Here is an 18,261-nt window from a genome sequence, read left to right as displayed (position 1 = left end):
TATCTTTTTAGTGTATTAAGGCTTAAAAATGCCTAACTACTATCTTATTATTTATTTTCCTGAGTACATTTATTTGCTGCAGAAGAGTATGTGTTACCAGATATGAACACTTTGCATTTTACCTCTTTTTTTTTTAATCAGAAACCCAATACCATTTAAAACTTCTATTTAGGCCTAGTAATATTTAAAACTTTCATTTATTATTATTAAATACTACAATTTTGCAGGTTATTTAATTGAAATTTTTATAATTTTGAATGTTTATTTTCTAGCTTCATCCAAAAAAGCTCAAATACACAGTATGTATCTGAATTTTTTCTATAAAGTTGATATAGAATTTTTACAAAAAACTTAAATATTTTAATAATACATATTTGCAATCTATGCCTCAGTATTTATACTTTATTACAGCCTATGCTTTGGAAATTATAGGTGCTTAAATGTAAATAAGAATTCTTTGTATATTGTTTTCATGCAACCAAAACCTTTAAGTTTTTTATTTAAACTACATGAAATGACATGAAAATTAAGGAACAGTTTTTCTCCATGGACACATTTGTTGAAATCTGTCAATTTTTTTTCTACTAAACAAATCACTGGACCACATCACAGAGAAAATTCGCCATATGTTAATTTATAAAGCTTCTAAATATCTGAAAAGATTTTCTTTTTATTATTTTCAGAACAAGACATAGTGAAACCAGAAAAGACTGTTTCTCATGGTAAACCAGGTATTTTGCAGGTGTTATTTGTACAATAGTATCAAATTGTCTCTCAATGTTCTAGTTTTAACAGGATGATGAGCTTAGAGTCAAATCTAAAGTTATTAGGGATGGTTCACAGTTCATGCTGAGAACTTGACCTGCCAGATATAACTACATAGCTCGTGATCCCTTCCCATCAGAGACTTAGCTTAGCATAAAGACCATCTTTGCCAGCATTCAGATGAATGGTCTCTATATTTCATTTTGTTTTGTTCTGTTTGGGACAAGACATCACTAGAAAACTTGTAATTCAGAATGGCTCATTCAAACATGATCATCTTGAATTCCAAAAATCCCAAGAAAAGGAAATCAATATTTCCTCCTGCTTCCCTTCATCCTTCTTCTTTCCTTCCTCTTCTTATTCTTGGTCCTACATTTTGTAGAAAGTAGAGGTAAGCCAATGGGCTTTGCTCATAAGGAGAAATAGAGAAATTACCAAGACTAGCTTAATACTTAGTTTTTATTTAAGAATAGAAACTTTATTTAAATTTTAATTTAAGCCAATTAAATATGAATTGAAATTTGTGGTTGTGTCAAGCCCCAGTTATTCTGTAGAATATTGTCCTTTATTGTTTCCCTGATGTTGTGAATATAGTTAGGCCAGAATCTTTACAAATGTTAAAGCATACTTTCTTTAAACGTATCTTAGGAAACTTTTTGCTTATACTTTTAAAATTTTACTTTATACAATCTGTTTTCAATGGATTTGAGTCAGTTTGATTTTACTTGTATATGCTTTAAAGAATATGAGACACCAGCAGCAGAAACCATAGAAATAAATAAAGCAGAAGCAGACTATGGGGAGGTGAGAAAAGCAGTCTGTATAAACATAAGCAAAACTTTAGAAACAACTTTTAGAACCTCCTGATATAATGAATTGTAAACCCTGTTACTTCCTTTTCTGTCCTAAATATCAACCATTTCTGAGGTGAAATACTGAGAGAAGGAGAGAATTTAGTCTCTGAGTGTATAACAAAGGCATTGCCCTCTAGCCTCATCTTTCTTTTATTTCAGTGGTCACATTCATACTCTAAATTCTGTTTCCCAGTGAAACTTTCTAATTAGGATATGTGACTAACTGATTCATTCTCACTGCTGAATACTTGAAAAGTTTAATTTTATATAGAATCATTTTACTAATCCCTCTACTTTGACCCAAATCTATTTGACTATGTCTACAAAAACATACAGCACAGAAGACATCCCATAAATGTACCACCTTTGCCCTTCCCCAGCTTTGCAACATAAAAACTTGGGTTGCCAGGCTAATCCTGGGTTCTCAGGAAGGTATCTTGCTCAAGAAAGATAAAAACTTGTTTCTTCCTATTCTTATTCAATAATGAAAAGGGAATACATGTTTTATGTGTACTTCAGTGTAGATAAATACAGTGAAGTACAGTGAAGGCAAAGGATAGAGTATACTTTGGTTGGGGGTTAGGGGACCATTTGAATTAGGAAAACTTTTATGGCAAGAAAGCTGCAAAGGACATATGCAGCTGGACAATTTTTTTGTGTGTGCTCCCATCCAATTTGAATAAAAGATATCACTTGCTGTTTTATTGAGAAAACAGCTAAGCTTGTCTCAGTATTGGTGTTATTTCAAAGAAAATACAAAGTATCAAGGTTGGAATGTGTCACTGTTTTGTACTGATACATTTAAAATTTCCACTTGCGTTAAAAGTTTTTCTTATCACAGATGAAAAAGTTGTCAAGCAGGCAAAAGCTATCACAGTAGAAAAAACAGGTAAATGAGCTATTTTAGATTTTTCTTCTATGTATCAGTTTTATGTTATGTTGGCACACACCCACACATGAGCAAACACAGACACACACATCTTTACTGAAGTATGTGTGCTCTTAGTGCCATAAATGCTAAGATTCTTGATTCTTGTAAATAACTAAAAGTTATACTCAGTAAAAATTAACAGTGGAAAACTAGAGTGACATACTTTAGTTTTTTAAAGTGTGATTGACCTAAGCTTACAGATAATTCACAAGGAAATTTATGTCATGCATTGATTATCATGTACTATTTTTAGGTGTTTAATCTCACTTTCAAAACACATTTTCTCGAATTTTAAAATCACAGATATTTTAAACTGTCTGCTGTTCATGTATTAGATGGAATAATTTCCATTCATGAGAGCTCCGCAGAGACATATGATTGTGTAACTTTTTAAAATCTGCCTTGAAGAATGATCAATAGAACATATAATATCAAAGCAAAAATATCAAAGCATCATTTCATGTGAGAAAAAAAAAGGAGTGTACACACTCTTGAAATTCTGAAGTTATTTCCTAAAAGGATGAACAAAATTAAGTCTCCATCTCAACTGACATCTTGAAACACTGTATCTCCTCCATTTGATCCCAAGATGGAAATCCTACCTACCTCTGCCATGAATGGAGTCCCATTTCTTACTAAAAATTATTCCAAGGGAAAAAGCCCGTGAAGTAATTTCTTCCTTTTAACTGAGATAATCATGATAATTGGGATTTGAATACAGTTCTCAGAGGAAAATATAATAGATTTCAGGAGATAACTAATTATTTATAGAAATTGTAGACTATATTTCATGAGAAAGAAACCCTATTTTCACATTACCCCATACAACCATTGTACTCTATTCCAGTCATTGCCTTAGCTCATAATTTTAGTTAACATTCCTCTAATTTGCACCCTAAAGTGTTAAGCATCTCAGTTAGTTATATGGGTATTTGGAGATTATGAAGAAGCTAGCCCAATGTATTTGTGTCCCAAATATATAGATTGTTTCAAATTTTACATAAAATTTTGTGCGTCTTAGTTTTTCAATAAGCAGCGTGTTTAACGTATTTGCTGACAGTGAAATAATAGTGTTCAGAGAGAATGGATTAAGCTTAGATAAGATGAGAACTTAAAATGAAGAAAGAATAAATACAAATGCTAAAGAGTTACTTTTTTCCATGGTTTGTATTCATCATATGCCATTTGCTTTCTTTCATTCTCCACAGTCAAACCCAAACCAACAAGTAAGAGACAAAAATAAAATCTGGAAAGTATCGCTTGGCCATTTAACTTTAACAATTTGCTTGGGTTTTTTTTTCCCAATTGTTATTTTTAGCATTGCCCAAGGCTAAAGTACCTCTATAGGTGATAAATTAACGTTATTGCTACAGCTTTGATTTAACATCTTTATCTTTCACTACTAATTAATAATTCAGTATAATTATACAGAAGAAATCTTTGGAAGTTGTGTCACTATCATTAATACTAAAAGAGTGAGTCCATACAGGCTATCAAATAACACTAAGAAATTAGGGTAAATGGGCAATCTTTTAAGGATACATAATGAATAACAAAGGAAAATGAAATGATATACAATTTTTGGTGTTATGAACCACATACTGTTTTTAATTTGTTTCCTATAAGCAGCATTAATTATATGGTAGGTAGTTTTTGGTATTAATGTTATTCATAATTTTATGAATTATAAACGTTTTGCCATTTGTTTATTAAAATCATGGAATTTTCTCATGAGTATAGATTTTAAAGATTGTCCATTTTATTGTTCAGGAGTCATACAGATGTTACTGGTGTAGAGAGTTTAAAAGGTGACTATTGGGCTCAGAAAAGTGTGACTATTTGCCCATTGTCGCAGGTAGTAAATATGTCCAAAATTGTGTCAAAATTGTGATATTGGTTCATACATATATTTGTGAAACAGAGGCTTGAATGAAGATATGAGTGGCTTTTGTCAAATATTCTCTGGTTCATGTATGAAAAATGAATTGACAAGGTCCAAAGATGAATTTGGTGAGACCAGTTAGGAGGTCATGTTAGTGATTCAGGAGATATGGCAAAATATATGGAGCTAAAAAGAACATAATCACCTCCCAGAACCTATTGCATGTATTTTGAATATATATTTTATATTATTTTTACTTTAATTTATTATACTTTTGCAGTGTTATTTTGACAGTTTAATAACTTGAATATTGGCTTCTTTTATTGTGCATGCTTATTTAACACTAAAATTTATACAACTTAAGTTCATGGAAGTTCATTCTTGAATGCTATCAATCCCTAATTTACAAATATCCAATTAAACCTTATGACAACATAGATCCCACATCTCCCCACTTACTTCATTGTTGGTGCAAGATGATGGGGAGGAAATAATAGTGATTTCAGAGAATCTCCAAATTCAAGATGAGGGAAGGAAAGGACAGGTAAACCAGAACAGTTCAGGAGGACTAAACCTGGAAGTGATTAGTAAGAACTAACACTTGGCAGTGATCTGCTGTATTTCCAAATATTCTCAACTCCATTCAGAATATCCTACCCTATATAACTTTATTTGAAATTCCACTTTTGGTGAAAGAGAGAGATTTAAAATTTACTTTAATTCAAATATTTTTCAAAGGGCTGAGAAGAATATCAATTCCACATTTTGATTACAGTTGTCATGTCCTAGATTTACTTGAGATTCATCTGTGAGAGTTCTAACTGAACCTGAAAAGAGAGGGTGTTCCAGAAAAATGAAAATACAAAGTGTTGCACTTTTGGAATAAGGCAAGTCTAGGTTACATTTTCAACAAGAAACCAAAGCCTAGCACCAAATTGCTTCTGACCAGCACCAAATTGCTTCTGATGAGACAAGAAAGGAAGTAGGAGTCAGAGAGGTAAAAAGGGAGCTTGTAAAATGCCAAAGGCAAATGTCATCTGGTTTGAAATATGCTCAAAGAATGATTCAACCTTCAGCAAAGAAAGAAAAATCCTCTTATTATTATTCTCCTTTTTGTCATATTCTATCTTCTTCTTATACCACATGGCCCTAAGAGGGCTAGCGCCTTTGAAGTATCTTACAGGATGTCCTGAGAATGAACCTGACCTTGTTTATAATGTGTTTCTATGGTAATATGCTTTCTGTGTTCCAAGTTACATGCAAATGGCTTTGGAGGCATGCTGAGGATCACCTGCAAATATGTAAATACTAAATTGCTTGCTATGCAAACAATCTACAGAGTGTCAGTTAATTTTGATTTCTCTCTCTAGAAAAAGCTGAACATCAAGAAAAAGAATCTCCATCTATAAAAACAGGTGTTTTTGCCTTTCTGGTTTATATTCTGACCTAATTCACTATTTTTATTAAATTTGAAAATTAAAGCAAAACGTATAAGTACCTTTCATTTTATTTCCTGGTAATGTTTAGTCTTGTGGTTTTGTGGTAGAATCTAGTTTATCTAATATAAGGGCTGTGATAGTGCTGATAAACATTTTCCTAAATATTATAACCAATATATATGGATTGCTAAGCATTCTATTATAATACAGCAGTATTAACAAAATAGTATTTGCCTTCATGGTTCATAAGACCCTTCCAAAATATTCAGTATTTCACTGATGTCAATATTAATATCATTTATCAGACTGGTAATGTTGATTCACTGTTTATATACTGTAAAATATCCTGTCAAATTGCACATATAACATTTCACTGAAAACTAATCATGAATTTCAACTTGGTTTAATTGCTTAAAATAGAAGTTATCCCATTCTATAATAGCTTAATACTTTTACAACTATTATTCAATTTAAAAAATATATAATACTTGGCATGGTTCAACACTAAGGCATATAGGAGGCTAACTGTGAAAATATCCCTCCCTCTCCTCTTTTTTCCTATTCTACCAGTTCCCATTCCCAAAATATCCAAAAATGTCTGATAGGTAATCATTGTTATTTTTTAATGTCTCCTTCTAGCAATATATATAAAATACATATAAACATACATATATACGAATTATATATATATATATTCCCAGTTTTTTTACACAAACCATGACATACTATAAATAGCTTTGTCCCTAGGTTTTTCTATTTAAGAATGTATTTTTGAAGATCTTTTTATATCAGTACATAAAGAATTTCTTCATTAATAGTATTCTATTGTACAGTTGTATACAGTTAACTAGTCTCTGATTGACCTATGTTTAAGTTATCTAACAAGCTTTCTTTAATGATATACAATAAAAAATATACCTACCTGTCTAGTTTTGTAAATTTATCTTTGGGGTAAAATCAGTAAAATTTTTTTAGTGCAATGATACATTCAATGAAATATTTATAGACATCCCTAATTGTTCTTTAAAAAATTATATTAATTTTTATTCCCACCATTAATGAATTAGTTGACCTAATTTTGGATGATTCAAATTCTTCGCAATCATGATGAAATGTTGTCTAGTTTTCTATGACTATTTACATGTAAAACTGCATAACTCATGCTTTTAGTTAATAATTTCAGAAGACAAGGTAGTTTGGAGAAAGAAATCATGTATTTAGATAATATAGCTTTGTGTTTTTCACCCACCATTCACTTATCTTTCCTGAGATTTTATAGTCAGCTTCTTTATTCAAAATACTGGATTGGGGCTTCCCTGGTGGCGCAGTGGTTGAGAGTCTGCCTGCCGATGCAGGGGACACGGGTTCGAGCCCTGGTCTGGGAGGATCCCACATGCTGCGGAGCAACTAGGCCCGTGAGTCACAATTACTGAGCCTGCGCGTCTGGAGCCTGTGCTCCGTAACAGGAGAGGCCGCGATAGTGAGAGGCCCGCGCACCGCGATGAAGAGTGGCCCCCACTTGCCGCAACTAGAGAAAGCCCTCGCACAGAAACGAAGACCCGACACAGCCATAAATAAATTTAAAAAATTAAAAAAAAATACTGGATTGGAAGAGTTTAAATAGTTAATATTAATTAATATTAATATGTATTCTGAAAAGACATGGCAGAATATACCTTTTATGCCATTCAGAAACAGTAAGGAGTTCAGATTATCCTGAGCATTCATTTTTCATAAGATGAAATATGGGGCTTTGCAGGGATAAGCTGAGACCAAGAAGACACTATACTTTCAAGCTTTACAACTTCTTTGAGGAATTCATTGGAATATGACTTAAAAATTACTCAAAATGCATTGCCTACTGCTCATTTTAATATAAGTTTAGCCTTTTCCTATTTTAACTCAAACAAACAGAATTAGGAAATATAAAAGGCTGATATTTTACCTATAGCTAGAAAATGATCACTGACTTTTTCTTTTATTTTCTTTCTTTTCTTCTTTACTTTTTAGACAAACCAAAACCAACTCCAAGTAAGTGTACCATTCTAAAGTTTTAAGAATTTGCTATTTAATTAATTTTAATTTTATAGTTTCTTTAAATTGTACATGCAGTAAAAATTAGTATGGTATTTCATTAATGCAATAGATATTACACCATTACCTATATAAATGATTCTTACTGACAAAGAATATTTGTGTGTATTGTATTCATTAATCCTTGAACATGTATTTATTGAGTGCCTATTAGATACATTACTCTATACCAGGGTATGTGAAGAAATGCCTAAAATGACTTGTGTTGTCATTATCTGTGTAATTAACACAGTTACCATAACTAATACCTGTGGAAAAAAAAAAAGGTGGTTGCATCTCTCTTTTCTGTACTTTCAGTTTTTTGTTAGGGTGTATTGAGTAAACACAGTTTGGAGATTCCTCTTATCATCACTGCTGGGTTAAAAAAAAGTTCAGAACATAGAGTGCCTGTCTTCAAATATTTAATCTTAACACATTAGCTTTTTATTTTCATATTTTTTCAAAAGCTGAAGGTGAGTTGTTTTAGTATTTCAGAATCACTGTTTTATTTTGGCATTTCAAATGGTAGTAAGAATGCAACAATTTATGAAATTTTTGAAAATTTATGCAATTTCATAAAAATGAAACTAGTACATTAAATTATGACCTAGACATTATCCTGGGGGGAAATATTTGCATATCAATCAAGAGTGTATCTAGAAGCTGAGCCTAAAGTTTTTAAATGCCAAGGACTAACCTGTTTCCTTAAGAGTGTTACGACAGCTTTCTTAGAAATGCATCTACGATTTTCTTCTGAATGGATTCGATGCCAGCGTTAAACATTAAATGTTGCCTTTGGGTTGGCAAAAATCTCTAGTATATTTAGTTTGTGTAATTGCTACTAATATGAAGGGTATTACAAAAATTAAGGGCTGAAAGTCAAAACTAGAATACTAATATGAAATATCAGCATAATTATTGGCAAATACTGTTTAGTTTATGAAACATTATTTTACATCTTCATTCTTATAAAATATTTTAACTAGTTTTCCTTGAACTTTGAAAATAGCTTCCAAAAAAGTTATATTAGACTGATAATTAAATGTATCAGTTTTATAGAAAATATTATCATTTGAACTGATTTGTGAGGAAAGCTATATTCTTTAAAGCCTGACATGTTATATTTTTAAAAATAATTGTTCTATGAATTTACTAAAAGGGCAAAATGAAGGGTTGGTTCTACATTATCATAGGCTAAGACAAATAACATTTTTATTTTTTGTCTCACTACTCTGACTGTAGTCATCATGAGTTGAGTTTACTTTTGTGATATTTTAAAATCTCATCTCTCAACACCACCCATTGAACTCAGTACATCTTATACATGAAGTTGCTTTATAAATATTTAATAAATGAATGCATGCATGCACATGTGCAGATGGTGTTAAAAATTTATGTAATGGAGATTTATAATTGTAATTGAGAAAACCACCCAAAGAACTTCAGATTGATTCTTTCTACCATATATGAATCGACTGTTTAAGATTAATTTGTAGAGTGGTTCTATTTCCAGAATAGATTCTAGCTACAGTTTTCAGAAATATTAGTTACCAGTATGTCTCTGTGCCATTTTGAGTATATGTCTGTTTTCATTATTATTGGAATTTAATAGGAAATACATGCAGATGAAGTTCAGTTGTCTGCTACTGAAAAACAAAACTATTCTTCCCTTTTATTTTTCTTCCTTTTTTTCTATTTTTTTTTCTAAAGAGGAAACATCAGAAGTAACAGCATCAGGTAAATATTTACTTTCCCAGAGGAGGTAACATAGATTTGTGGGAAAAGTATTTAAATTTGAGTCTCTGTCTAGCTGTGTAACATTTGGGAAAATACCTTAACAGCTCAGATTCTCAGTTTCCTCATCTATTAGACCAGGCATAATGACTTCCCAAAAGACTTGTTATAAATATTAAATGAAATAACATATATAACATTCCCACTACATACTTCATTGTCATCATTAAATATTGGTTTCCTTCTTACTCTTGTCAGATAAATATAGTTGAAGAAAAGCATCAATCAACCAAAACTCTGCTTTAAAAAGCATGTGTCCACATTTTGCCCAGAGATATGTTGTGACTCTTACATTTTTTTTACTCAACAGTTTATTTACCGAGCATCCATAGCACTGATCAAATTCTCATTTCCTACAGATAACAATAAAAAATTTAGATTTTTTTTCTGTTACTCATTTAAACTTATTAATAAATGCATGGCTTCCTCTAGCTTTACTTCAAAGCATGTAAAAAACAAAAACAAAAGGAGGGGGCTCTGCCTTACAAAGCCAAGTAACCAAGGGTAACAAAAATACATATGTTCTCACACATGGGAGGGAGACTTTTTCTTCACATCTTGAAAAAGTAGAGCCTTGACCCCCTTCCACTTATGGGATTAAATTTCAACTCTAAATATTTACTCCAAGATTGAGTAAGAAAATTATGTTTTATAAACAAATGATTTCTTGTTATTTTACACTCTAGTGAAGAAGACAATTGAAAAATCTGAAAAGGAAAGTAAAGGTAAAGACGTCTTAAGACATGCATATCAAATTAGTGGTAAAAGCACAGGAATTCAAAAATATGTAATTACACAAATTATACTACTTAAAAGCAATTCATAAAAATATGGACACTGATTTTAAAGCATGTGTCAGAACTGCAGCTCATTTTGGGTTTACCCATGCAACAGGTGTATGTATTGCATTATTATTAGATATCTAAAGGGAACAGGAATTTAGATCTCAAAGCAAACTCCACCTATTATTGCTAAATTAACACCATAAAGTTCTTTTCATATAACTCCTGAATTGTAAATATTGACTACAAAATATGTAATTCCAAACCTTAGGAAGACCTATGAATAAATATGTATATGACTCTAATTACCATTTTATCTCTATAGAAAAAGCAGAAATGAAACATCTTAAAGAAGAAAAAGGTAATTTTTAAAAGATTGAAAGGCCCTGAAGTCAAAATATTTTGAGTCAAAATTTATTTCAATTTTAAATAAAACTTTTGTTTATGTATGTGATGATTGCTGGTCTGATTAAAAAAAGAAATTTGGTCAATAATCCTGGCTATGTGGTAATGGCAGGGTCAAAGGAGCAATGGATGGCAGGCCACTCCTTCAGTATGCAGTCATGTGTTGGGTCATTGGTGAGCAACTAGATAGAGGCTGCATTGTAAGTTGCTTTTTTTCTTAACATTAGGTTTATTTCTTTGGTAAACTACATAATATAATATGATAATCACTAATTTCCATGTAGTTATCTAAAAAACTTGCAAAGACCTTAATCATTAGAGAAATACTCTATCGAGTCATGAGGAAAGCATTCTTAGCCATACCAAAAAGATTGTTAAAAACAAAAGACGACACTTTTCTTCTGGTTTATACCTAAATTCAGTTAATCATAATGACCCATTGTCCATGGTCTGTAATTCATTTCAGTACCCTGAAATCACTGATTATGTTATATCTTTGTTTATGCAAACAAAACAATCATTTATTTTTGTTAGGTGTTAGTAGAAGAGAAAGTTTTTTTTAAAGCCTCAAGAAAATATTTACGACATTTAAATTATTCTCACGTTGCTAAAGCTTAGAGATGAAGTGAACCAAAATTTTATGAAATTTTTCTTTAAAAATTCATATTTTAATTTACACTTTCTTTATATACAGTGCCAACTAGAAAAGAAAGTCTTCAATTACACAATGTGACAAAAGGTAATCTTGAACTTTGTAAAGATTCAAATGCTATGTTGATGTGGAGGTGCCTGAATTACGTTGGTGCTTAATATTAACACAATTTTTTTAAAGCAAGGAAGTCTAGTGGGTATACACTACTTCTAACAGCAGAGGAAGTGGACAGGTAGGAAATCTAGCAGAAAGCTTACATTTCAGTGGAAAACTAGGAAATGTGGAGATAGAAACTATTAACAACTTAAACCTTCATAAGATATTTGAGTACATACCAGAAGAAGAATTTATTTTATTGCAAAAGACTTTCGCAGCATGACTACGGTCAAGAATGAGAGAGTAGTAAAAAGAGGAAGCCGAGATGCCGAGATTCATTTTATCTATGACTACATAAAATGTAGCTAATATCATGTATACATTTTTATTATTTATATACTGGTCCTTGAAATTAATTCAATGTAGACGCAAAGTGGGTAGTAGAAGGTAGATGCCAGCATGCACATGTCAGGTAGATGTTCTTTACCTAACATGAGGATGACCTATTTTGGTGATATTATCATAAAACTATAAGTGTACAGCTGAATTATGTAGTCTGGGTCATAAAATTTTAGGCGAATCTAACTAATCCAAAATGTAACAAAAAGTAAATGCTTTAAATTTTAAAGTGCTAAGTAAACATGCCATAATTGAGCAAGAATTTTCATTCATAGTAAATACATAGATCTCTAGTGTGTGTGTGTGTACCAGGGGTGGGGGGCAGGGGTTGGGGAGGACTCTTGTTTTTCACTGGTTCCCTGTTGTTTCTTACTGTAGTATGTATACTTGTAATGGCAGGGCATATCTAGACACAATTATCAGTAATATTAAGAGGTAACATTTAGAATAAGAGAAATATCAAATTTGTACAAAGATACAGGAACACAATTTTTATATTGGAATTTTCTGCAAAAGCTTGATATCTTTTAAGATATTTAGCCAGAGAATGAAAAGAAATAGATTATTTTGAAAACCTGTAGATATATCCTTTCCTATTATTAGCTCAATTTCCTCCTTAGTACAGGACCAATTATCATTCCCAGTTTAAAGCTGAGTTGATGCTAGATGAAGGGAAGTCTAACATCTCAGTGTTTACATAATAGAGACAGGAATTGCCTCCAAGTGGATGTGACATCAAAGACTTAAGCCCATTCAATTACATTTCACTATCCTACCACACTGTGGCAAATATACGGGAAAGCTTTCTACCAATCAGAGCGGCCCAAAGATAAAATGTACCCCACTTTGTCGCCAAGGATGTTGTCTATTAGTGCTAAGACTAGAGGACTGCACAAGGGATTCTAGGGATTTGGACATTGGATGGATACTCCTTTTTTACTCTCTTCTGTGAGTCCATTATTTCTAAGATCTTCATATTATGAATACACAGAAGGGAAAAATTGTTATATGTGAAAGCACAAGTCCAACCTAGAGCTAGTTGAGAATACAGGCACATTCTTATTTATTCCTTCACTCAACGAATGGTTCATTGCATCTCAATAAATGTTTATTTTATTCCTTTCTAAGTTCTTGTCTTTTTAGCCAAAGCTAGTATTTTTAAAGGAAAAATTATAACATTAGCTTTACTAAAGCATTTTTCTGAATTATTTTGTTTGTTTTGCAATTTTATACACGTGCTGCTGTAATGTCACTGAAAACATAAGTATCCCCCCCACAAAAATAAACCTTTCTGTTGGCATTAACCTAACTTTTCTAAATTTGTAATTCTTAGGTTTATATCAGAAACTCTATAAGTCTCAAAGTAAAACATGTTATGCAGATTCCTTAAAAATTATATTTTCAAACCTAGCCCTTTAAATGAGACTAATGTTAATGGAATACAGATGTTACCAATCCTCTTTATTTCAGAAAGTTAGAATGTCTGCTGTAGTATTTGGGACAATCATTCCACTTTATATCTTTGTCCTACATTCATACAGTTTAATGGAAAAACATATTTGAAGAATTATAATCCCTCATTGAAACTAATAAATGATTATGAAAAATTAAGCTGATTTTGCATGTTGCTTTTTAAGATTTATATTTTATAGTCTAATGGGTAGTTATTTGTCTTTATTCATCTGTGAAAGGAAAATAATTCTCAATAATATATTTTATGGAATTTGCAAACTGTAAAGCAGATATTTAGATTAATTACATCATACAAAGCAATTTCACTGGAGTTAGGTATAATTATAATTAATCCAAAGCAATTTAACAAAGATCCTGCTGATTTTAATGAGTGTTTAAAAAGCATAAATATGGGCTTCCCTGGTGGCGCAGTGGTTGAGAGTCCGCCTGCCGATGCAGGGGACACGGGTTCGTGCCCCGGTCTGGGAGGATCCCACATGCCGCGGAGCGGCTGGGCCCGTGAGCCATGGCTGTTGGGCCTGTGCGTCCGGAGCCTGTGCTCCGCAACGGGAGAGGCCACAACAGTGAGAGGCCCATGTAACGCAAAAAAAAAAAAAAAAAAAAAAGCATAAATATGTTGTGAAATCTCCAATGATTAATAGCTTTTTTGATGTCTCACATAAAAACGATTAAGTTATTCAAAGATCCTTTTTTTTAAAACATCTTTATTGGAGTATAATTGCTTTACAATGGTGTGTTAGTTTCTGCTTTAAAACAAAGTGAATCAGTTATACATATACATATGTTCCCATATCTCTTCCCTCTTGCATCTCCCTCCCTTCCACCTTCCCTATCCCACCCCTTTAGGCGGTCACAAAGCACAGAGCTGATCTCCCTGTGCTATGCGGCTGCTTCCCACTAGCTATCTATTTTACGTTTGATAGTGTATATATGTCCATGCCACTCTCTCACTTTGTCACAGCTTACAAAGATCCATGTTATCAGGCAATAGAGAGCTACATTTCTTCACCAACTCCTAAACAATAAGGAAGAAAGTCAAAAGATATTAGATACATTTATATAGCCTATTGATGTATAATTTCTTTGCATTTTACCTGAGTTAAGCAAGACTTTTTTTCTTTATTTTTAGCAGAAAAACCTACAAGAGTATCAAGTAAGTACTGCTTGTATTGATGATAAATTCTCTTTGGCACACAATATGAATTTCAAGCTGAAATTCATGAAATATTTATTTTTTAATGTGTTCAGAGATTGAGTCATTTCATACTATACCCTCTGACAGGAATTTGATAACTTTTCATCTTATTTATGTTGAAACTCAAAAAAACTAAACTACGTTATTTGAAATGATAACTTGTAGCAGAAATACATGTTCTCGAACCTGAAGATTAAAGTGACTTGCATTCAATACATCAGTCTTTTCAGTGATTGAGGTAGAAAGGAATAAATAATCCTGCTTCTGCCTTAAACCCTCAATCACTAAAAATTTGCTACAGAGCACATGTGGTTGAGCAATAATGTTTCCTTTGCTGTTGTTTTCTAATGCTCAGTAACTTAATTATAATTATATATCTGAGAAGAATACATAGTAAGGAATGGGTCTAATCTTGTATATAACATAAAGAGACTAAACTCTCAGAAAATACTCTGAAATGCCACAATCTGGGTATGGAGAGCTCAAATTATACAGGATACAACTATAAATTTCCCTATAAATTCTAAAATTCTGGGAAATAGCAAATTTCCTTCCCATGTTTCTGGATTTAAGAAGACAAATCATTTTAAATCAGTGCTATATAATCTAACGTCATGTGAGCCACATGTATAGTTTTAAATTTTCAAGTAGGCACATTTAAAGGGTAAAAAGAAACAGGTGGAAACAATTTTAATAATTTTATTTAACTCTATATATAAATATTATTTCAATATGTAATCAATATAGAAGTATATTGATAATTTACATAATTTTAATTGAGCCTTTGAAATTGTGTATTTTACACTTAAGTCCCATTTCAATTTGTACTAGTCACATTTCAATTCCCTATAGCCCAGGTGGTCAGTGGCTACTGCATTGGGCAGAGAAGATCTCAGTGTTTCTTGAGTGCTTCTGCTGTGTTCAACATTTAGTGAGTACTGAGGACAATACAAGACAATTGGTAAAGGTGGTGCTTGCCATATATCTCATTCAAATTTCTTTGACTGCAAGTAATAGAGCCCCACATGGATTTGCTTCAGGCGTTTAAAAAAAGGAAAATAATTACAAGAGTACAGAAGTGTCTCACTGATTCAAGAGCAAAGCTTATATTTCATTCTCAGGAAAGCCCTCTGAAACTATCCCACTCCATACCCTTCCCCTACAGCCAAAGGTAGTCAGGACAGACTTCATATAGGAGGTAACTCCAGGATTTGTATTTAAAAATGGTTAGGATTGGATAATTGGAAAAAGAGAGTGTAAAGAAACTCACTGCTCCTGTGTGTTTCTCCATCACTCTCACACTACTAACACACTCCTAACACTTCTGACACCACGCAAGTAGGATTGTTTTCACACCAAGTAATTCTCTGTGACACCAGCTAGATGTCCTACAATTCAATTCATTTCTGATACTAACTGGAGTTAGCATATCATAGGTTAAGGACTCAGTCCCATGAGATTACTCCTCAAATTCAGATGCCAGTCAAAAATAGTAGGTCCCCTCGCTATCCACAACTTCTGTCCTACTTGGCTACAAATTAGACTTTCCCATGACATCCCTCCCTTGTATTAAATTATTTGGTAGAACAGATCACAGAAGTCAGGGGAAAGCTTACTTAGGTTTACAAGTTTATTATATAATAAAAGATATGATAAAGGATACAAATGAACAGCCTGATGAAGAGATACGCAGGACGACACCTGGAAGGGTCCGAGCACAGGAGCTTCTGTCCCTATGGAGTTGGGGTACACCATCCTTCTGGCATGTAGATGTCTTCAGCAACTCAGAAGATTCTTTAACCTCGTCCTTCTGGGACTTTTATGGAGGCTTCATCACATAGGCATGATGGATCCTTAACTCAATCTCTAGCACTCTCCCCTTCCTGGAAGGTGGGGTGTGAGGCTGAAAGTGCCACATTTCTAATCTGGCTTGGTCTTTCTGATGACAAACCCATATCTAGAGGCCCACCAAGCATTGCCAAATGAGAACAAAAGACTCTCCTGTCACCCAGGAAATTCCAAGGGTTTTACAAGCTTTATACCAGGAACTAGGAGCAAAGACTAATATATATATTTTTCTGTTATTTCACAGTGGGCAAACAAGAATAGTATATAGAGGCAATCAAAGGAAGAGTTGGCTGGAGTTGAGGGCTTGTGTTTTTAAAAAGAATTTTCTTGAAATATAGTTGATTAACAATGTTGTGTTAGTTTCAGGTGTACAGTAAAGTGATTCGCTTCAACACATATATATATATATATATATATATATATACTTTTTTTTTACATTCTCTTCCATTATACGTTATTTCAAAATATTGAGTTGAGGTCCCTATGCTATACAGTAGGTCCTTGTTGGTTATCTATTTTATATATAGTAGTGTGTATATTTTAAACCCAAACTCCTAATTTATTCCTCCTCCCTCTTTCTCCTTTGGTAACCATAAGTTTGTTTTCTACGTCTGTGAGTCTATTTCTGTTTTTTAAATAAGTTAATTTGTATCCTTTTTGTAGATTCCACATGTAAGCACTATCGTATGATATTTGTCTTTGTCTGGCTTACTTCACTTAGTATGATAATCTCTGGGTTCATCCATGTTGCTGCAGATGGCATTATTTCATTCTTTTTTATGGTTGAGTAATATTCCATTGTGTATATATACCACATCTTCTTTATCCATTTTTCTGTTGATGGACCCTTAGGTTTTTTCAGTGTCTTGGCTATTGTAAATAGTGCTGCTATGAACATTGGAGTGCATGTGTCTTTTTGAATTACGTTTTTCTCCAGATATATGACAAGGAGTAGGATTGCAGGATCATATGGTAGCTCTATTTTTAGTTCTTTAAGGAACCTCCATACTGTTCTCCATAGTGGCTGTACCAATTTACATTCCCACCAACAGTGTAGGAGGGTTCCCTTTCTCCACACCCTTTCCATCATTTATTATTTGTAGACTTTTTGATGATGGCCATTCTGACCAGTGTGAGGTAGTTTTTTGTTTTTTGTTTGTTTTTTTTTTTTTTGGTACGTGGGCCTCTCGCTGTTGTGGTCTCTCCAATTGTGGAGCACAGGCTCCAGACGTGCAGGCTCAGCGGCCATGGCTCACGGGCCCAGCTGCTCTGCGGCATGTGGGATCTTCCCGGGCCGGGGCACAAACCCGTGTCCCCTGCATCAGCAGGCGGACTCTCAACAACTGCGCCACCAGGGAAGCCCCTAGTGTGAGGTAGTTTTGATTTTCATTTCTCTAATGATTAGTGATGTTGAGCATTCTTTCATGTGTTTGTTGGCTATCTGTATATCTTCCTTGGAGAAATGTATATTTAGGTCTTCTGCCCATTTTGTAAATTTTGCAGATTAATCCTTTGTCAGTTGCTTCATTAGCAAATATTTTCTCCCATTCTGAGGGTTGTCTTTTCATCTTGTTTATGGTCTCCTTTGCTGTACAAAAGCTTTTAAGTTTCATTAGGTCCCATTTGTTTATTTTTGTTTTTATTTGCATTTCTCTAGGAGATGGGTCAAAAAT

General features: G+C 32.9%; 1 protein-coding gene across 1 annotated transcript in view; it reads left to right on the top strand.

Annotated features, from left to right (window-relative positions):
• TRDN (triadin) overlaps positions 1-18,261 on the top strand; it is a gene marked incomplete at both ends in the record, with an annotated part of 302,114 nt that overhangs the window by 272,538 nt on the left and 11,315 nt on the right. Inside the window, 7 exon segments of the mRNA XM_081251093.1 lie at positions 684-731; positions 2,461-2,508; positions 7,882-7,902; positions 10,425-10,463; positions 10,846-10,881; positions 11,620-11,664; positions 14,675-14,698. Coding sequence (XP_081107219.1) covers positions 684-731; positions 2,461-2,508; positions 7,882-7,902; positions 10,425-10,463; positions 10,846-10,881; positions 11,620-11,664; positions 14,675-14,698 — 261 coding nt within the window.

This window comes from Mesoplodon bidens (genome assembly GCF_964165515.1).
Source record: "Mesoplodon bidens genome assembly, chromosome: 12".
NCBI lineage: Eukaryota > Metazoa > Chordata > Mammalia > Artiodactyla > Ziphiidae > Mesoplodon > Mesoplodon bidens.
Note: the sequence above shows the minus strand (reverse complement) of the source record. Positions and strands in the feature narration are given on the sequence as shown.